At 32.8% G+C, this 23,365-nt stretch overlaps 2 protein-coding genes across 4 annotated transcripts in view; both read right to left on the reverse strand.

Moving 5' to 3' along the window:
• LOC127700008 (receptor-type tyrosine-protein phosphatase mu-like) overlaps positions 1-22,715 on the reverse strand; it is a 293,046-nt gene extending 270,331 nt beyond the window's left edge. Inside the window, exons 1-3 of one of the 2 annotated variants that reach the window (XM_052203443.1) lie at positions 22,573-22,715; positions 6,750-6,822; positions 4,882-5,100 (exon numbers count right to left, since the gene is read on the reverse strand). In XM_052203443.1, coding sequence (XP_052059403.1) covers positions 4,882-5,100; positions 6,750-6,822; positions 22,573-22,578 — 298 coding nt within the window. In that variant the 5' untranslated portion in view covers positions 22,579-22,715. The remainder of the gene's footprint in view (positions 1-4,881; positions 5,101-6,749; positions 6,823-22,572) is intronic. The other variant, XM_052203437.1, reaches the window with a different exon arrangement.
• The window catches only part of LOC127700039 (receptor-type tyrosine-protein phosphatase T-like), a 253,165-nt gene that overhangs the window by 90,007 nt on the left and 139,793 nt on the right, over positions 1-23,365 (reverse strand). The window lies entirely within an intron of this gene.

Here is a 23,365-nt window from a genome sequence, read left to right on the forward strand (position 1 = left end):
GTCAAGATTATATTTATCACAACTATCGTCCCATCTTTATCATTAATGTTCACTATATTCGCTACGTCAGGGCAGGCCATGGCACTTATCATGCATACATCTTCTTGTTAAGATGATATATATTTTTTTTATTCTTTATTATTTTTTTACATTTCTGTCCCTATCCAACATGCCTTAAATTTCCAGTGGCAATCCAACTGTCCCAACCTTCCACTTTGTAGACCAACTAGCACATCCTTCTCGTAATATCGTTTGCCCATTTTCTGCATGAAATAATTGCTATATTGTCAACCGGGCAACAATCAATAAATTAATCAAAAGGTAGATTAACAAAAAAAAAATGTTGAATTGCTTCATGTGTCGGTCAATTACAAAGCAGGGTATATTTTCTTTGTTCTCGTCATGGTATACATTTGTACAAGAAAGACAATACATTGATAAGATTTGATATTCCTATGTTTTCGTCCCCCGCCAAGATGCAAGGGAGGGATATGGAACTGCTGCAGTTCGTCAGTCCCTCCGTTTGTTAGTCCATCCGTCTATCTCTCTGCTCATGCTTTTATCTGATTGTTTATCTGTCCGTCCCACTTAAAATGTAAGAGACCGAAGTTCAGATATTGAAAATTATCTCTAATAGTTCCAAAAATCAGCGCCGATCGTTTATTTCATGACAGTTCCCGATGGAATTGAAATTACATAGACATTCAAATTATGCATCTATCGCACTAAATTCCAAATCAATTTTATGTCAATGGTTTGTTTCTTGGTAAGTGACATTTTACCGAAAAAAAATAAACCTAAAAGGCGGCTATGATATATACCATTGTAAGTCAAAAGTTTGTACTGTGTAATTACCGTTTAATCAAGGTCAACGGTCACGAATGAACATTCCTAATTTCGGTAAATACAAGAATATGACCTTTGTTACAATCAAGAATTTTTAGCTATACTGCATAAATTAACCCAAGATAACTGACTTTAAATAACTATAATATAAATAGCAATAATTGTCCTTTAATAGATTTGGATACTTCAGTTTCACACTGGAATGTACGACAAAAGAGACGACTTTCCGTTCCCTATTGTTAATTTTCCTTTCTAGCGGTGTTGTTCCTTTGCCCCTTCTTACTTTGTGTTTATTTCACAACTTGTGTTCGCTATGCCCGTGTCTGAAGTGACATTTTAGATTTTAATGCACAGATTCTATGTATAAGTGGTAAATTATTAAGTCACTACAGGAATTTGTTTAACACAGATGATTTTTTGTGTGATTACTTATGATCATACACCCTATCGATACTGTTTACTCATATGTGGCATTGCACAAGGTCGTGCGTTTCACGGATTTTTTACACTAAATCTTTAGGATGTACACTGATTATTACTTTAGTCTTGAAGTCTTTGTGTCGTGTTGTGCAGTTATACCATTGTTCAAGGTTTGATGAGGGTTCAGGGCCTACAAACATGTTTAACCCCGCCACTATCTTAAGGTGCATGTCTTAAGTCAGGAGCCTATAACTTAGCGGTTGTCGTTGATGCATGTCTGTCATATTTGTTTTTCATAAATTATATTGTTTTACATTAGGCCGTTTGTTTTTTCGTATGCATTGTACACAATTTGTCAGCTGACTATACGATATGGGTTTGCTCATTGTTGTAGACTGTACGATCCTTTATTTGCATAAATCAACGTCATTTGAACTCTTTTTTTTATATAATATATAATAAAAAAAAAGGCAAATTCTTCTGTGGTCAACATTGTCTGCATGGGTTGGAACCTCAGTTTCTCACTAATTTATGAATTGAACAAAGGGTTAATTAAAAATAAAGAGACAAATCAGATCAGTACTAATTATTGCACTGACTTCTGAGGTGATGATTCCCTCGGGGACTAACAGTCCGCTAGCAGTGGTATCGGAGATATACACAGGAAAATGTCAAAACAAATAATCAAAAAATGTATTAGAAACTGAAAAGAGTAATCGAATGACTGAATTTAAAGACGGAGTTACTTATCTTGAACGAAAAGCAATATATTTATACTTTTTAACTTAAGAAATTCTCAAAAGTGTAGACAGAAATGTTAAACGCATTTATTCAGTTTGAAAAAAAAAATCTTAGTTCGATTTATTTATTGAGGACTTTAATATACGTTGTTTGTGAATGACTGGAATGATACGTTACGCATTATAATTGTAAATATGTACATATATGTCGGTTCAAAGTCTTGAATTACTTATAATGAGTGTAAGTCAGAATTGTTTTCCTTGTAGTTACAGAGTAAATCAATGGGAACATGTTTCACCTTTTTTTTTGCCTGGTTAGTTATGAACGACTTTGAGTTCCAATTACCAAACTGCAACTAAAAATTGACTGAAAATGATTTCCAACAAAATTAAAATACAAACGGGGCCTTTTATAGCTGACTATGCGGTATTGGTTTTACTCATTGTTGAAGGCCGTACAGTGACCTATAGTTGTTAATGTCTGTGTCATTTGGTGTCTTGTGGAGAGTTATCTCTTTGGCAATCATACCACATCTTCTTATTTTTATATTTAAAACTATTTGTAATTGAACACGCAGATTCTACTGTGTTTATGGCGAAATCATCAAAACATATACAAAAGCAACTTGTATTTAGAAATAAAGGAGATGTTGCCAAAAGGACAACTTTCTACCAGAGTCCAAACGACATGGATAAAAGCTTTTGTTGGCAATGATTGCCTACAACAACAAGAAAAAACTAACACTGCAAAGTAGCTATGAACGGCACCGATATAACAAAATGTAAAATAATTTCAATTGAGAAATTAAATGTCTGATTGATATCAAGGCAATTAACAAAAAACATGACGGACAGTAACCAAGGACAATCACGGAATGACAGGTTTTCCGACTTGGGATGGGCAAATAAGGGGACCACTATATGATTTTTTTTATGAGGGTGGGATGGCAGGAGGATTTTTTGTTGGTTGTCGATTCATTGTCAACCAGGTTTTTTCGCGAAAATTTTCACTTTTGTACAGAATGGTATCCTGCATTTTATTCTTTATATTCATTTTCATCCTGTATTGGACAAAATTATTTATATTCTATTCTTACCATGTCAGGATATTCATTTGTAACACCTCCTGTTCACTCCCCCCTCCCCGTCAATAAAATCAAATAGTAGTCGCTCAAAGAATGTCGCGGAGTGTTAAACATGTAATGTAATGTTATGTTAACTTATGTTTGTCCGTAAGTGATTATTTAACCCATTTTCGCGGTTGTTAGAATCAAATAGTTATAATTAATAATAAAAAAAAATCAGCAAAATAAGATCGAACCTGGCCAGAATCATCAATGGCTCATTAATGTAGTTAATGACCCTATATCCATAAACATAAACTATCGGAAATTGATTGATTGTTTTGTATCAATACCGGTTGAGCAAAACAGGCTCGTTGCAGATTCTATTTTTTTTTTTTTAAATTAAACACATCCTCAAAACAATTATATCACTTGTAATGAACAATTTGTTGGATTAATTTGTATGTTCCCATGATTGCAAATCCAAGACACCATATTTCTCAAAATAAGTAATATATAGCCAAACAATCTTGTTTATATCTCATCTGGATTTGTGTCACAGATATAAACGTATAATAAGCCTAAAGGATATCTGAATATCCCATAGGAAGTGGCAAAACCTATTGCATTTTCACGTCAGAATCCTATAGGATATTAAAATAATCGTACAGGATTTGTTCTCGTATAGGATTAAAAAATCCATGTAAATGATAAACGTTCTATACAAAAAAAATCGAGAAAAATAAAAATCCTATATCATAAGTAAACATGTAGGTACTCCGTGCTAAACCTAGGGTGAATACATCCCTTTTTTCTATGTAAACATATCTTGAAATATTTTCATTTCGAATCTTAAAAATTTCACTAAATATTCAAAAAAACTTCCGAAGCTGACATTATCTTTAAATAATCTGTAATATATAGCTTTTGATGATTTGTGTATCAGGGAATGTCAATTGTGTTCAATTCTATAGAACAAATCCTTTAAATATATAAAAATAAGAAGATGTGCATGGTATGATTGCAATGAGACAACTCTCCAAGATTAATATCCGTTTAATATTTTATAAGATTAAACCTTGAAAATCCTTTAGGCTTATTACTTCTTTTAAACTGTAACGCCAGATCGAGGTGAGATATATTTGATCATTGTAAAAATAAACCTACATGCTTTTTAGCTATGTATATTATCTTCATTCCCCACAAAAAGCCACCATTTGATAAGGACTAGAGAAATACATAGGTACAACAATTACAATCAATTGTATTGTAATATTATTTCAAGACATATTTACATCAAAAATAGGGACTAAATCACCCTCATGCTAGATTTAGCCTGTAGTACATATCACATGTTTACGTATGATTTTGATCAATTTGCAAACGTTTACGTTTTTTTAGATTTCTACATTTTAGTTTCCTCTGTAGTATTGTTCCATCTACCAGCTTTATTTGGAAACATACGGTTTGTTGTTCTGAATCTCTAATTTAACCTTGGCGGCCATGCTGGTGGGAAGGCAGAATCCACATGTTTTAAACAAGATATCCAAAGCATGATTGTGATCGGCCTTGTAGTTTCAGAAGAGAAAATTTTGTAAAAATTTTCAGACGTCTGACAGCAAAAGGGACGATGCGCAACTACGACGACAGACGACGACAGACGGCAACTGATGACAAAAGTTCGTACTAGTTTCCAAAAAAAGAAAAAAGGTATTGGAATATTGTCTATTGTTGGATTTCAGACAAAAACATGAAATTTTGGGGGAAATCATAGTTTGGAACAAGAAACAGTTTATACATTCAAAATTTACCATCCTTCCGGTTATATCTCTTCACATTTGTAACGTAGACTAATTTGGGAAAAAGTAGACCCCACCATGCTGTCTTTTGATTAACATCTGTAGCTGAACATCCATCTTCCCAATTATTATTCGCAGGTCCTTCTATTGCCAAGTTTGCAGTGTATGAAATACCTTCTGCGTCTGTATATGTTGTTTCTTGTGCTACGGTTCCATGTAAAGCCAGATTCACTGTTAAAAGATGTGAACTATTTACAGGGTACCTTCTTTTTCATTTGTTATTTTGATACTAGTTGTTTACAGTTGCATAATTTTGTTACATTTATACTAAACTAGTCACTGCCAATCTTTTTTATGGATACTTCCAATGTGTTAAACTATTTTAGTAATACACGGGTGTTTTTTTGTATCGTAAGACACATTTTCATTTCAGTTTTTAATCATAGTTTTTCTGCTGATGTTTGAGGTTTAACAGTAATGTTTTTTTATAAAAAATAGTTTTATACATATCCAATTGTATACAGTCATCGAAGCTAGTATTCCATTACATTTAAAACCCATGATATTATATAAATTTGTACAAATGAATGCATATCTTTTTTGTAATTGTTCATGACATTGATGTATAATGGGTATCCAATCTACCTGAATGTAGAGGGGCTGAGATTAAGTGTTTGAAATTAATAAAGAACTGTTTTTCAAAGATTTTCAAATAGTCCACCTTTCTCCTCGACAATTGTAAGATATTGTAAATTATTAACAACCTAATAAAATATATGTTTTTCAAAACACCTTGTTATTCCTTTTGTTTGTCTGTTTTTTTCCTCATTTTGAAACCTAGCAACCATAGATGTGTATCAAAAATTGATGTACGTTGTTGCAACTTATTTACAAAAGTAGATGTTTTAGAATGCAGTTTGAATCATTATGCATTACCAGTAATTTCACAAGGAACTGACTAATCTTCCTAAGAACAAAAGCATAATTATTGTCGTCGACTGTTTGTTTCCGGTTGGATGTCTTTTGGGGTTGTATTTTGTCGTCGGGTTGTTTTTTTCTCGTCGTATACCTTCGTTAAAGGCAACATTTCCTCATTATCAGGAACAGAAACAGGGATAATATATTGAACAAAATGAATAGATATTTACAACATTAAAAAAACAATGACGGAGAACACAACCAAAAGAGACAAGACAAGACACCGAAAAACAAAAAACTACACGAAGTTCTACTGAAGGAAAAAAAGCGAGAACGATAGACAAACAACTCAATACAAATGCGACAATAAATAATGTTCTTAGAAATAGTAAAGAATTCGGTGGAATACTGCGTTTGTGTAAAGTTAGCTGTTAAAACATTAAGTCATGTGTTATCAGTAAAATATATCAAAACAGTTTAAACTTGTTTTGGTGCTATAAATTTGAAATTTCAACAAAGGTATTCAAGTTTTGAATCTTTAACCACAGACTGTAACTTATGTTGAGTGCAAACAAAAAAACAATATTACATTTAGTATTCAATACAGACAAGTGAAAAATAATCAAAAGTTTACCCTAAAGAGCATCTCTAGATTATGAGGGGATTTTGTAAAAGTTAAATGAAATTCTAATAAGGTTTGAAAAAACCTAGAATATTTTAGTGTTAACTCTTATGAAATAACAATATATTTCTGAATTTCTATTGATTCATCAAACGAATCGTTTGTGGTTGCAAGATACAATGCGGTTGCACTATACATATGAAAGGTTAAGGCAATTACCGCAATACTTTACAATAAATATTATACACTTATTGACTAGTTATAAGAATAGCAAGTTTGTTGTTACATGTGAGATACATGTTTTAATTGGCAAAGATGGTAAAAAAATGTATATACTTACTCTGCGCTGTTACTGACACAAAAATGGTCGCTATGATAATTAAAAACACAGGTGGTTGCAGCTTTGAGATCATCTGAAAGTGAGTTTTGAAATCATATGAATTTCTAGATTGTCATCATAATCAAATATAACTAAAACCCATTACAGATATTCTTTTTTAATCGGAAGCAATTGAATAAACTGGCAGGCTTACTATATATACTTTTACAGTTCAAACCGCAATTCGAGATTATAATGTATTTAAAAAAATTTGAACCAAATATATTTAATTCACTTCTGCAAAAAAATGAATATATGCTTTTAAATTATCAAATCGAAAATACAAATCAAATATTGTTCGTAAGTTCGTAACTAGAATATGACTAACCATTGAGTTAGAGTTAAAAGTTCGAGAAATGGTTCTATTTATAGTCCAGTTCGATTTAATATTCGCATTATGCTTCGAGTTCAAAAATACCTGAATGTATACAAGTTATACTAGAAAAATGTATACTAAATGAAAAATATATGACTTTTGTGTCTATTTGTATGCAAATCATAATGGAACATAGCAGGTGCATCCAGGGGGCGGGGTACCTCTCCCTTATGTCCGAAAATTTGTCTTTTTCTGATCTAATTTTTCACTTCGGAACCCCTTTAATATTTCAGCGGGCTTCTCTGTCACATTTAATTTAACGTCCTTGATTTGTGACTACAGTTTGTGGGGGGAAAAAGTAAAACAACAAAAATACCAAACTCCAAGGAAAATTCAAAACGGAAAGTCCCTTTTTCATTTCCTCATGTAGAAAATGGTGAATTAAACCTGGTTTTATAGCTAGCTAAACCTCTCACTTGTATGACAGCCGCATATAATTTCATTATATTGACAAAAATGTGTGAACAAAACAAACAGACATAATAGGAAAAAATGTCAAAAAAAGGGGTGAAGCAGTCAACATTGATTTATTATCTTAATCACTATAAAAACAAACAAATATGTCAACAAAGAAAATCAAAATGGCATATAGACAAAGCACATAAGCAAAAATGAATGACAAGAATACAAAAAATGATCATAGCACAATAACACAATGGCGGGATAACCAATTGCATTTGCTAATTGAAAATTAAGCTGAATAAAATCATTTAAGACAACAGAGAAGATAATTCTGTAATAATGGTTTATTACTCAGACTTAAATAAAGAGTGAGCTATTTATACTGTAAATTTATGACATCTCTGTACTGGTCAATGGGTCAGATTTGTCAGCACGAGTTCACGTGTAAGTGCGTTGTGTTCATTTCCTTTTATCATTAGCTTTAACTTGTAATTCTTATCAAACAATTTGTGAAAAATTCTCACCCGCATACCTCCCTTAAGTTTATCTTTAGAAGTAGACATGTATATTTTGACTTGGACGGAGAGTAGTTTCATTGGCACTCATACCACATCTTCTTATATCTATATATGTTTATTAGTGGGGCAGATTTTTCTCCCCACCTTTGCTATTCTTTGTCATTTATTCAATTGATATGATTTTAGTTGATGTAATTTCGTATTAATTATGTATTATAATTTCATATTATTTATGAACTTTTATGTCAAATGTTTTATTTGCAAAATGTATTTTTTGCATTTTATTATTTTAAATAAATGACCTTTTTTCGTCAATTTAGTTTTTATATCATATATCAAAACAAGCCAAGGCTCTGGCATGTGTATACATTAGTATGTTTATGGTATATAACTGGCTGTCTTAAATATAAGTACCGAGCCACGCCAAAAAGAAAATTACCAAAAATGGACTAAACAGTAACGGTTATAAATTTACAAAGACAAATAAAAGAATACTATAACACGCAATTAAGATGATAAACAACGTCAGTACCTGGAATCTATACTTCAAGACCATCATGTATTATTTTTAAATTTGATACAGAAAATTTATCAACAAGGATTGGTATCTTCCGATGAACTTTTTTAGAAAAAGGACGAGACGTTCTTTGACATAACCCTGGTTCATCAACTTTCTGCTCAGACACTGTTGACGTTTTGAAAAGTCTGAGTAGCAGCTGCAAGCCCTTGAATACCGAATGAGTTGGGGAAATGTATATCCCATATGCAGGTGAAGTTGGTATATTGCTACTAAGGTGGGGGAAATTGACAGTTTCAAAATTAAAATCGTCTCGTTTGTCATAGATTCTGGTACTGAGATGAACATTTCGAATTAGGATTTAAATCAAATTTTTACTCAAAGATTAACTCGAAATCTTACTCATCGGATTAAGTGTGAAGAAAGAATATATGGGTCGCTTGTTCAGAATAATGAACCTCAATTTCGCGTAGCCATTGTCCCAAAATCAAAATTCATAGGAAGAAAACATATTTTATCACTGCTTTTTGTTCGGCGCGCCATTACGACAATTCCCCTCCCTCAGCACGTTGTGTTTTTTAAAATATGTATGACTAATTTTCCATGAACAGATATGTTTTCTTTTCAGAAACATAGTCACAATTACAAAATGTCGAAACCTACAGGAATTTTAATATCAAAGAGTCATAAAACAATTAAATGGTTGTTCAACAATTTTGACATATGTATACATTATATATCCATACAATCAAAATTATTGCACATTACTGTTGAATACTTTAATATGTACAATTTGCAACTTAATCAAATCAAAATACGACCGCGCTGAAGTACGTCCATTATTCATTTTTCATTACTCAAAATTCAATAATGAATTATGAAATAGTTCATTATTCATTATTCAACGTTAAGTGATGAATAATGAATAATGAAATAGTTCATATTTCAGTATTCAAGCTGAAAAGTGAATAATGAAATCGAAAATTTATTTTTTGACTGTGACACAATATCCCGTATTTCTGAATTCGTCATTTTGGTGTTATTTAACAAATATTGAAATTAATTTAAGAAAAATAAATCAAAACACTCTTTGAAATTTTTATCTTTATTTATTTATTTAGTTTCGGAGGATAAACTAGTGGGTTTCCCTAACTATTTTTAACAAAAATTCCTTGTTTTAATATATGGACGACCTGAATACCAAAACATTATATAAAAATCAGAAATACTACACATAGTATTTTTTTTTAATTTTCACTGGATCCTTGCTATTCTTCATCCCCTAATTATAGATATAGCTTATCGATTGTGCCGCAATGCCCATTAGAGGGGTTACGCAGGACCTAAATGTCAAAATACGCGTGAAAATTAAGAAATAGCCAATTTTGAATAATGAAATGGATATTTTGAATAATGGAATGGACTGCTGCGACCCTTCAGCCCCTAATTACAGATAAACCTTATACGTCATTCGAAAGCATACCAATAGAGGAACAAAAGGTATATATTCAATATGTCCCGCAACGCCTATTAGAGGAGTTTCAAGGGACCTAAATGTCAACATACGCGTCAACAATAAGAAATAGCTTATTTTGAATAATGGAATGGACTGCTATGACCGCTACGACCCTTCAGCCCCTAATTACAGAGAAACCTTATACACTATTCGAAAGCTTATCGACAGAGGAACAAAATGGTTATAATCAATATATGCCGCAATGGCTATTAGAGGGGTTACGCGGGACCTAAATGCCAAAATACGCGTGAAAATTAAGAAATAGCCAATTTTGAATAATGAAATGGATATTTTGAATAATGTAATGGACTGCTGCGACCCTTCAGCGCCTTATTACAGATATACCTTATACGTCATTCAAAAAATTATCAATAGAGGAACAAAAGGTATATCGTCAATATGTCCCGCAACGCCTATTAGAGGAGTTTCGGAGGACCTAAAAGTCAACATACGCGTCAACAATAAGAAATTGATTATTTTGAATAATGGAATGGACTGCTACGACCCTTCAGCCCCTAATTACAGAGAAACCTTATACACCATTCGAAAGTTTATTGACGGAGGAACAAAATGGTTATAAACAGTATGTGCCGCAATGCCCATTAGAGGGGTTACGCAGGACCTAAATGCCAAAATACGCGTGAAAATTAAGAAATAGCCAATTTTGAATAATGAAATGGATATTTTGAATAATGGAATGGACTGCTGCGACCCTTCAGCCCCTAATTACAGATATACCTTATACGTCATTCGAAAGCTTCTCAATAGAGGAACAAAAGGTATATAGTCAATATGTTCCGCAATGCCTATTAGAGGAGTTACGGATGACCTAAATGTCGAAATACGCGTGAACATTAAGAAATAGATTATTTTGAATAATGGAATGGACTGCTGCGACCCTTCAGCCCCTTATTATAGTGGAACAAAAGATATATAACCAATATGAGCTGCAATACTGTATTCAAATGATAGTAAGGACCAGAATCTTACACATATACTTGTAAAAAAGCTTCACTGCCAACTGATGCTCCCCGAACTACATTTTATGTACATAAGCTTACAATTATAGTGAGAAAGAAGCAGGAACCTTCATTGAAAATATTTCGTCTGTATACATGTGTTGCAATTAATAATGGGATACTGTACCGAAAGCCAAATTAAAAAATTTCTATTTGAACTAATAGTAATTTTAACCTATTCCCTATATCAACCATCTGTATAAGTTTCATTCCACCAAGCAAGATAAATCTGTGCTACTATCTGTATACCATTTTTTAGCTCACCAGGCCTAAAAGGCCAAGTGAGCTTTTATCATCAATTGGCCGTCGTCGTCCGTCGTCGTTAACTTTTACAGAAATCTTCTCCTCTGAAACTACTGGGCAATTTAACCAAAATTGGCCACAATCATTATTAGAGTATCTAGTTTAGAAATATGTCTGATGACCCCACTTACCAACCAACATGGCCGACATGGCTTAAAATAGAACACAGGAATACAATGCAGGTTTTGTCTATTATATTGAAAACTGCTACTAATAGAGGCAATAGAGAAAAATTATAGACAAATAGAAAGAGGTTGAAATGTTCAAAATGATGAGGTCTACTTATTATCTATTATTTCAAAACTTTTTGGCTAATATTCCAAAAATGATCAAAGCACATAGTCGAAATCGTCGGACGACTCTTCATTCGAGTTATTGTCCTCTAATGACGTTTTTTTTTTTATTATCAATTTGAAAAACTGTAATAGACAGATAAAAATATGAAAAAAACAAAAATGATTAGTAAGCCAAGTACTACAAATAAGTGTTTGTAGAAGTTATTGTCGATTTTTACCAATATTTTACGTTTTTGCCTACTATCTTGAAAACCATAAAAAAAAATAGAGAGACACAGCAAAAATCAGTGTATATAATGTGCGAATCCTGAAATACCATTTTTACTGTATCCGTTATGAATTTCTAATATAGAATGATAAATAAACAGATGATTTTTGAATATTATAAGAAATAATACATAATATGTACTGTTTTTATAAATTCATGATATAGATATGAGAAGCGGACGGGTTTTCATCGCGCCTACAGCCTTCCAGGTGTAAAATTGATACACAAATAGATAAATATTAAGAATAGTTCACGAACAGAGCGTGCAAGAGATTGAAAAGAGCAGTTAAGTTTCATTTGCAGAAAAATGTACCTTTTAACATAATTATTAATGTTGTATAACTTAAAACAGGTTTCATGTTAACTGTCGAATAATGATACTAAACTTTCATTTTCACTATAAGAGCGATTCATTTTTATTGTACATGCGATGCATTTTCACAGAAGAAAATTAATTTATTTTCATCATATAAAGTCTTAATTCAGCCGACTCTCTAGCAAAATTTGTGAAGTCAGAATGATTGATTATATATGCATACTTTGTGAGTGAAAGTCTGAGGTAATATATCAATAAATTCCGAAAAAATAGCATTTATTGCTAATATTGTCAATTCTATTTTCTCTAATAATTTGTTTAGATTCAGATCTATATGTAGGATAAAATTTATCCTTTCATATGACACGCCATCATTGAATACATATATCTTGGACAGTTAAGGCAATCCACGTCACCGAAAAAGCAAAGTGTTCGGTTTCGGTCTAAATCTACATCACATACTAATAAAACGTCATTAGAGCTATTTTTCGAATGCTTGTAGTTTAAAGGTGTGGTTGGCTTGCTTGCTTTGTTTGTATAAATGTTTGCTTAGGCATTGAAATTAAGTTGAGCAAACATTTATACAAACAAAGCAAGCAAGCCAACCAAAACTACAAGCATTAGGAAAATAGCTCTAATGGATGCATCTTAGATAACAAAGAGCATTAAAAAACGATCTTCATTTCACGATTGAGTGAGTGGTAACGTTTTCATCTCGCACAAACAATTGCTTTACATTTGACGCTTGGATGACTGGATAATTGATATTTCTTATTCCATTGTGTATACATCTTATACAGTAAAGAAAGCTCGAGCAACAGTTGAGTCACCTTAATTTATGTTTGAAATTCTTATAAATTGTTGTTACAAATAAGCAAATACGTAATTGTAAGAATACAAGGATATATTGAATACAGTTTATTATTACATGTTTAAATTGTTCGGGGTATAACCGCCGTACAGTTGATTCTGGACGTTAATCGCTGCATCGCAAAGCGATATTGGTATACAGACCGTCCTAATATTTTCACCAAAGACTAATTGACGTACAGTACTGTTCAGTTAAGTATTCGATGTTTATGAAAACAAAGTTTACTCTCCCTGACAGCATTATATATTATCTATATTACATGAACACCATGTGACTATTTTAAATAGACAGGTCTGTGAATTACTTGTAAACATCGATAACAACAAACACTCTGTGTAACTCAAACTTGATTAAACTACAAATATAGCATAGTTGGTTGACTCTTACACTAAATGCGACCGTGTATTTTGTGATTTGTTGTTGATTAAAATACATAATGCGAATGAGAAACCCCTTGTTTTATTCTATTTGCAGACATTTATTTGAAAAACTGACCTCAGAATTTTGGCACTGTACGATTTATTCTCTTTGTAGTTTGTTTGCTTTCTTTAGAACCGTTCGTTGTACATTCCTGTACTGTTCGTTGTGCAAAAGCCTATCAATATGGTGGAAATATGTATGAAACGGCGTGACAAATTTTCAAAGCTTACAAAGCTTTAAAAAAACGTTATAGTCATTGATGTTCTACTCAAGTATATTTTCGGATCCATGACACACTAATAGCAAACTCACCAAAAATATTTGAATATGCATGATATGAACGTGTATCATCTTAAGGCGATGTGACGCATATTACCCTGACCTTCGTATGAGCTTGACCTTTGAACTCGAGATAAAAATACTGGATTTCTAAAAAAGATGGATTGCAATCAGGCGCTGCCGATGAGTGGGCTTCTCTAGCTCCAGTTAGTTCTGTTTCACGTCAAACAAATACAAAATTCAGGTTGTTTTAATTTTCAATATGAAATGTTAGAAATGTCAAATAGTTTTAGTAGTTTCAAATGCTTGCTAAGAAAAAATAAAAGATAGGTATTTCAATAGAAACAGCTAATTTTGTTCTCGATGTTTTACTAACGAACGGTACAGAACTTTGAAGAAAACACGCAACGAACGTACTGAAAAAAATTGACGAACGGTACACAACGCACAATGTCCGGAATCAACCATACGTTGGTTATACCTGTGTAAGTAAGCATCTACAACTAGCTTGCATTTCAAATTGTAAATATCATCAATATTAAAGTCATTAAAAGACTATTTTCAGTTGTTGCATGTCGAATTATCATATAAAACAACAATGAAAATTCATCGCACCTCCAAAAATTCCACATCAGAAATGATCGCACTTACAGTGATAATGCATCGCATTTATAGTTAAAATAAATCGCATTCAGTAATCAACATTATGGATTCAGCTGCTTTAGTTACACTTTCTTGGACTTTAATCCTGTTTTCATACATTAAAAAGTTATATTCTAATGAAATTGTGTTAAAACATACTTTCAAATCAATTATTTTGTATTTTCAAAAAGTAAACAAACGCAGTTTTTCCCGTCATCTTTTTTTCTACAATAGACACACTCGCATACGACAGTGAAAATGAACTAACTGGATTCGCACTTTATATACACTGAAAATGATCACCAGGACAAGATCTACAAATAAGTCAAATTTTGCCGAAATCGTTGGTTTACTCTATACAGAAGTGATTTCCTTAAATGTTATTTTTTCATCTTTTCTTTTTTTTGGGGGGGGGCTAAAACTAACGAAAAAAGAGAGAAACTTTAAACAGAAAAATTGATCAGCAATACAAAATAAAAAAAAGTTTTGTCATTAATTCTATTCTAGAACTTTGTTGAAGATGCTCATAGACCTAGGTGAGCGACACAGGCTCTTTAGAACCACTAGTTAAATAATATTCTTCTTTGAGCAACATAAGACGATAACCATACCTTTGTTCTATAGACCCAAAAATTAACAGGCTTACACAGTTGTTTCAAAAGAGGCGATGCCTCTGCAGCTAGATTATTCAACAAAAAGGCACGTGGACATCCACAAATATTACCGTGCAATGCCAGAAAAATGACAAACCTGCTCCAGATTATCCTCAGATAATACTGTTCGGTCATCAGTGAACGGAAGAATTGTTTCTCTCTCCTTTTCACATGACATAACTTGAAAACCCAAAGCCTCATATATCTTGTAACATGGTCAAAACCGAAATGTGGTATTCAACATGAAGGGCAAAACGTGAGTTTTTCAAACGAACACGAAAAAACATCTATATCCCTTCCGCAGACCTATTAAATTCAAAAATTTAATTTACCAATATTTAGAAAAACAAAATTAAATTATCAAAATTATAACCACTTCAAACTGTCCAGAAACAACCAAGCCACTCACATGAACAATTAAAAGGTTCCCGTAAAAGTTGCAAACTGTCTTGGATTAAACGACTACAGACCGTGTATTCCCTAGGTCTTAATGACAATATCATTGACCAAGAAAACATATCGAAAACTTCATTGATATCATTACTATTTTGATAAAAGACAACGCAATCATGGGTCTCATGGCAATCGCATTAACCACAATCAACGAAATAAACATCGTTCTAATTCTACGATAAATGATCCCGTATATATGTTTAAAAACAATGGTAGACATCAATTAGTATGCAAACTGGGTCAAATGCCAATTAGTAAAATTACATAATATTTATAACGAGGATGAAAAAATTCGTTTTTTAGTCCAAAATATATGTGTTCACGTATCATTACAGCTTTTTGTCACCATAAACTGTTCCCTTGAATAAACAAACCCGAAGATCATAAAAGGTATTTTCTAAAAAAAAAATACATTTACATTATTTTTTCTAGTTTTTATAATGACACTACCGTTCAAAACATTATACCTCCATATTTTGAACCACCTATAATTTCTCATACGTATACAAAAATCCAGTACAAGTTTAATTTTTAATTATACGTCAGTTACATAAAACGTCAGTATAGAAAATAATGCTTCTAAAAGGTATAAACATTCTGATTAAAAAGATAAAAATATTGTCCTCCGTCGAAAATAAATTGGAAAGTGTGTCGTCAAATCATTTAAGATTCTCTTTCATCCTATCGTAAAAATTGGTATAAAAAGAGAAATCTCACAAAAAGTCACTTGATTCCTATTTCAATATTAAAATGTCTGAATATTGTAGATATCCGCATATCACATTTTGAAAATAATTTAGAAATAAACAAAAGTAAGTAATACTTCTAATTCTAGGACTAAAAACAAAATTTAAGTAATCGCAAAGCATTTTGTGTTCGTACCGGCCGACAAAACAGCCAATGATGTGGCGGTGGTATGACGTAAATACTACACGGAAGTCCTTAAGAATGAAATTACTCATTCAACTACATTCAAGGCCGTGCGCTACATACAGAGTCAAATAGTAAATAACCTTGTCGCTACCACCGCACAGCTAAAGGACTCCTCTGAAAATTTGAAAGTCCCTACTATGTATTGGCATCCTAAACTACACAAAAAAACGTGCATATTTCGTTTCCTCTCGAGTTTTAGTAAATGTTCTACTTCTAATCTTACTTGACTGTTAACTGGTCTCCTTACTTTTATTACAAAACTTGTTATTAATTTCTGTAATAAAGCATATGAAAATAATGGAATTAACTATTTTGAAGTGTTATAAACTATTGGGTGTTTTGGATAAATTACGTGCTTTTGATGGTCCGTTCAAATCGGTTGACAGTTATGATATTTTCGACTCTATAGACTATATTACAATATGGTCGCAGATTTAATTGCTTAAAATCATATAAGGTTCTTCTGTAATGAAAACGGGAAATATGCTACTTTTCAGTATGTCTTTTTACCGTCCACGATTTAGTGGTGTTGCATCTTACAAAGTCTACCCGAAGTATTTTACAAAGAATTTCTTTCAAACCGGTGCTGGGGACCGTCTTACTCTTGCAGTAAGGTGAGAGTTTATCTTTTACTCCGTCTTGAAGGCCTCACTGTGAATTAGAGATGAAGAACAGCAATGAAAGCGCTGTTCCTTTGCTTTTTGTGTGTTTGTTTGTTTGTTTTTTTGCTGTGCATGTACTGATTTTGTGTCATGAATGGATACCCCATATCCTTTGCTTTTCTATCAAATATGCTTACTGGAACTGTGATGAGATGATTAGAGCTTTAAATTTTCTTCTTGACAACATATATGTACGTTTCGGCAATAAAGGTTAACGAAATTATGTAGGTATTCCGATGGGTACCAATTGCGCCCTTTTAATATAGTAGACTTGTTGTTGTATTGTTATGAATCACAATTTATGACCAAAATCAGTAAAAATCCGTTTAAATTACATTTAATTGATAAATTTAAAACATTTACAGTAATTGATGATATTTTTGCTTTAAATAATCCAGAATTTTCTAATTTTACTGCGGGAATTCACCCAAAGGTAGTTAGTTTGAATAAATCTAATACATACAGCAATATTTTTCTTTATCTAGATTCGGATATTTCAGTTCCACACGGGGAAACTCTATACAAAAATTTACGACAAAAGAGACGATTTATTGTTAATTTTCGCCTTTAGGATGGTGGCGTTCCTTTCGCCCCCTACTTACGGTGTGTATTTTTCACAATTTGTTCTCTTTGCCCATGTCTGTAGTCATGTTTTAGATTTCAATGAACGTAATTCATGTATAACTGATAGATTATTAAGTCAGGGATTTCGTTATCAAAAATTAATTAAAACCTTTTCCAAATTCAATATTTAGTTCAGAAGTTTGGCTGTACCTGTAGAGTTCTTATTAAAAGTGGAATACCACATCCTAATTTTTACGACTATGTTGATTATAAAGCCCGTAAATTTAGATACGATCAATGTAAACTAATTGATCCTATATATAAACTTAATATCATTAAATGTTATAAATTTACCACAGTAGTAAAATCTTTAAAGATTGTTTTATTGGTATTAACATTGATTTTGTTTTTGATAAAATTGAACCATGAAAACTAAACATATATTGCTATATATATTCCTACATCCTGTCGATACTGTTAACTTATATTTGGGCATTGCACAGGGTAATGCATTTCTCAGACTGTTTATGACGTCTTCACATTAAATATGTTGGATGTGTAAAGATTGATATATAAGTCTGGGATAACATAATTTATATTTTACTGGTAATTGGGTTTAAGTAACTGCGAGTACTCTTATTTCGGTACTTTATGTTGTGATGTAACACCACTTTCTCAGGTTAGGGGAGATTGAGCGCTCACAAACATGTTTTAACCCGGCATATTCTTTATGTACTTGTCCCAAGTCAGGGTTTTTTATTTCAGTTGTTGTCGTTTGTTCATATCTGTCATATTTGTTTTATTGTAAACTGTTTTGTTATAAAATAGGTTAGTTTTCTCAATTGAATTGTTTCACATTTTTGCATATCGGGGCCTTTTATAGCCGATTACATGGTATGATTTTCCCCCCTCATTGTTGTAGGCCGTACAGTTGCCTATGATTGCTTACATCCACTTCGTTTGAACTTTGAAGGATAGTTGTCTCATAAGCAATCATACCACATCTCCTTATTTTTATATAACTTCCCTTCCCAGTTCAATATATTGCTTGTGTAAATGTTTCATTCCAATCATGCAAAAAAAAAAATCAAGTTAGAATAATCCTACAACCATTTAAAAAAAAAGGATAAGCGAATAAGTAACGAATAAGTAACAGGGCATCAGTCAAGCGCGGAAACGGGTACATACGCGCTAATAGGACAATTTCACCGCTACGAACTAAGAACTAACACCAGAGAGAAGAACAGAAAAGAAAGCATTAAACAGGTGCAGCGTATAAAAGGCGAATAAGGAATAAATAACTAGCGAATAAGTAACAAGGTATCAGTCGAGCGTTGAAACTTGTACATATGCGCTAACGGGCTTATTCTAACTCTGCAAAAACAGAACTAACACCAAAGACATGAAAAGAACTAAAAGGGATGTACAAGTACCCGGCCACGTCCACTCTGTGTTTTTGTTAGATGTATTTCTATTTGTATCCATCTGACGAGTTAAGCCTTTTTCAACTGATTTTTATAGTTCGTTCTTATGTTGTACTGTTACACCACTGTCCCAGGTTAGGTGGGGGGAGGGGGGGGGGGGTCCCGCTAACATGTTTAACCCCGCCACATTCTGTATGTATGTGCCTGTCCCAAGTCAGGAGCCTGTAATTCAGTGGTTGTCGTTTGTTGCTGTGTTACATATTTGTTTTTCGTTCATTTTTTGTACATACATTAGGCCGTTAGTTTTCTCGTTTGAATTGTTTTACATTTGTCATTTCGGGACCTTGTATAGCTGACTATGCGGTATGGGCTTTGCTCATTGTTGAAGGCCGTACGGTGACCTATAGTTAATTTCTGTGTCATTTGGTCTCTTGTGAAGATTTGTCTCATTGGCAATCATACCACATCTTCTTTTTTATATCAACACCAAAGACATGAAAAGAATAATAAGACATCATTAAAAAGGGGCAATGTATAATAAGCGATAAAGGAACGAATAAGTAACATGGTATCAGTCGAGCGCAAAAACAGATACATACGCGCTAATAGGGCAATTTCACCTCTACGAACCAAGAACAAAAACCAAGAAAAGAAAAGGAAATTAAGCATTAACAAGGTGCAACGTATAAAAATCGAATAAGGAACAAATAAGTAGCGAATAAGTAACAGGGTATCAGTCGAGCGCAAAGACGGAGACATCCGCTTTAACAGGAAATTTCAACTCACCGAACCCATATCTAACACCAAAGACAAGAAAAGAAAAGAAATCATCAAAAAGGGGTAGCGTATCAAAAGGAAAAGGAACGAATAAGTAGCGAACAAGTAATAGGGTATCATTCGAGCGCTGAAACGGGTACATACGCGCTAACAGGTTATTTTTACCTCCTCAAACCAGAGTTAAGAAAAGAAAAGAAAGCATTAAAGGGGGACAACATATGAAAAGATTATATGGAAAAACAAGTAACGAATAAGGAATAATGAATCAGTAACGAATAGGTAAGAAATACGGAATAAGGAATACAGAATAAATAATGAATAATAAATAAGTAATAAGTTACCAACTTGGCAAGCCTAAGGGTCGCAGCAGCGCAGCAGTCCATTCCATTATTCAAAATATTTTTTCCATTATTCAAAATTGTTTATTTCTTAATGTTCACGCGTATTTTGACATTTAGGTCCTCCGAAACTCCTCTAATATGTGTTGCGGGACATAGGACATATTGACTATATACCTTTTGTTCCTCTATTAATAAGCTTTCGAATGACGTATAAGGTATATCTGTAATTAGGGGCTGAAGGGTCGCAGCAGTCCATTCCATTATTCAAAATATCCATTTCATTATTCAAAGTTGGCAATTTCTTAATTTTCACGCGTATTTTGGCATTTAGGTCCTGCGTAACCCCTCTAATGGGCATTGCGGCACATATTGATTATAACCATTTTGTTCCTCTGTCAATAAGCTTTCGAATGGTGTATAAGGTTTCTCTGTAATTAGGGACTGAAGGGTCGTAGCAGTCCATTCCATTATTCAAAATAAGCTATTTCTTATTGTTGACGCGTATGTTGACATTTAGGTCCTCCGAAACTCCTCTAATAGGCGGTGCGGGACATATTGACTATATACCTTTTGTTCCTCTATTGATAATATTTCGAATGACGTATAAGGTATATCTGTAATTAGGGGCTGAAGGGTCGCAGCAGTCCATTCCATTATTCAAAATATTTATTTCATTATTCAAAATTGGCTATTTCTTAATTTTCACGCGTATTTTGGCATTTAGGTCCTGATTAACCCCTCTAATGGGAATTGCGGCACATATTGACTATAACCATTTTGTTCCTCTGTCAATAAGCTTTCGAATGGTGTATAAGGTTTCTCTGTAATAAGAGGCTGAAGGGTCGTAGCAGTCCATTCCATTATTCAAAATAAGCTATTTCTTATTGTTGACGCGTATGTTGACATTTAGGTCCTCCGAAACTCCTCTAATAGGCGTTGCGGGACATATTGATTATATACCTTTTGTTCCTCTATTGATATATTTTTTCGAATGACGTATAAGGTATATCTGTAATTAGGGGCTGAAGGGTCGCAGCAGTCCATTCCATTATTCAAAACATCCATTTCATTATTCAAAATTGGCTATTTCTTAATTTTCACGCGTATTTTGGCATTTAGGTCCTGCGTAACCCCTCTAATGGACATTGCGGCACATATTGATTATAACCATTTTGTTCCTCTGTCAATAAGCTTTCGAATGGTGTATAAGGTTTCTCTGAAATTAGGGGCTGAAGGGTCGTAGCAGTCCATTCCATTATTCAAAATACTGAAATATGAACTATTTCATTATTCACTATTCATCACTTAACGTTGAATAATGAATAATGAACTATTTCATTATTCATTATTGAATTTTGAATAATGAAAAATGAATAATGGACGTACTTCAGCGCGGTCAAAATACGTATAAAACCAAAACGATTGATTGAAGTGTTTGAAGGTATTTTCAGCACAGTTGACTATATCATGGCGGCCGGTTTATATTGATGGAGGAAGCAGGAGTACCGACTGGTGAGATCCACCAATCTTCGTCAGAAACACAAGCAGTCCTAGTCAATCAAGATTGAAGTCGAACGCATCATGCCGCAGTGACGTTCGATTTCGCAACTTCAGTTTTAAAAAACCATATATAAGCTAGTGATCGCTGTTGATATTGATGGAATACTTAGATAACTCGGCCATCGAAGGCCCTTTAACAAAATAAAGTTAATATTACGTTTTGGGACATATGTGTTCAGGTACATGTTAAACGATTAAGGATCTACAGACTGTAGAACCCCAAAGTACACATAGCAACTCATTGAACTGTGGCTATTGGTTAAAATTGTCCAATTTGTGTTTAAATGATCAAGGTACGCATTAAATAAAGAGTAAAGTAAACTGTCCTTTTGTTTTTGTCTGTAAATTTATTTGATATCTTAAATGAAACAATGACGTAGACACGGTTGAAGAATATGCATACAATGTAGATTCATCAAGATGAAAAGATAATGATAACAAATAGCCAAACCATGTACCGTCTACACAAATGTATGTAATTAGTACATATGCATCTTACGTAACCATCAACACAGAAATAATCAATAATCTTAATTATACCCGATACAATGATGATTTAAAACGTAGCCTTTTGTATAATTTTGTACTTTGTTTGTCAATCCTCTAAATTAGTATGGATGGGTTCTGCGTTCTGTTTTCTATAAAACTTTCATAAAGTTGAAAAATAAATTTACCTTCATTGCAGCAAGAACAACATCACATTGTGTCCACTGTTAACCAGGAAGTATATGACATACTGTTTACATATATATACACCCGCTTCGAATGTCTTAGGTTGGTTTATTGTTACCTAGAGCAGTCAGGCATAGAAATATCATTAATGTCTTTAACCGTAGAGTTATACGATTTAAATGTAAAGAAAGTATTTAAAAGTATTCACAAAATTGAATGTCAACTTTTTACAATCTAATTAAAATATAGATCTCGGATTTTATACTACATACGAAATCGTATGTAGTATAACGTAGTATAACGAAATCCGAGATCTATATTTTAATTAGATTGAACTTTTTACTGGTGTTTAACAGAGCAAACGACCCGTGTACTGTATATCCAATGTGTATTTTTTTTATTTTTTTTAATTCGGATGGATAAATCATGTAACTCGGTCATAGTATACTGGATTAAATGACGTTGGTCAATCAGTCGACAAAAAAAGTAACCTTTAAATTGCAGACTGAATTGTTTTCAGTATTGATGCATTGTAACATTACTATGTTTTTTTTTTAAATTCATCAATTACCGCTTTAGAAAAGTTCATCTATTTATGTTAGCTTAAATTCATCCATTTTTAAACAACAACTCCTCCTTTAAAACTCACCATGTGTGTAAATGATAGCTTCCTAGTTTGAAAGGACGTGCTAAAAAACGTTGATAAAGTAAAAAAAGATCCTTGTTAAGTTAACTTACTAGTTCTTTTCCTATTTAAGTAGCTACTGTGGTAAATATTTCACTGAGAAGCAGCTT

This window comes from Mytilus californianus, unplaced genomic scaffold, assembly GCF_021869535.1.
Source record: "Mytilus californianus isolate M0D057914Y unplaced genomic scaffold, xbMytCali1.0.p SCAF_1, whole genome shotgun sequence".
In the NCBI taxonomy this organism is placed as follows: Eukaryota; Metazoa; Mollusca; class Bivalvia; order Mytilida; family Mytilidae; genus Mytilus; species Mytilus californianus.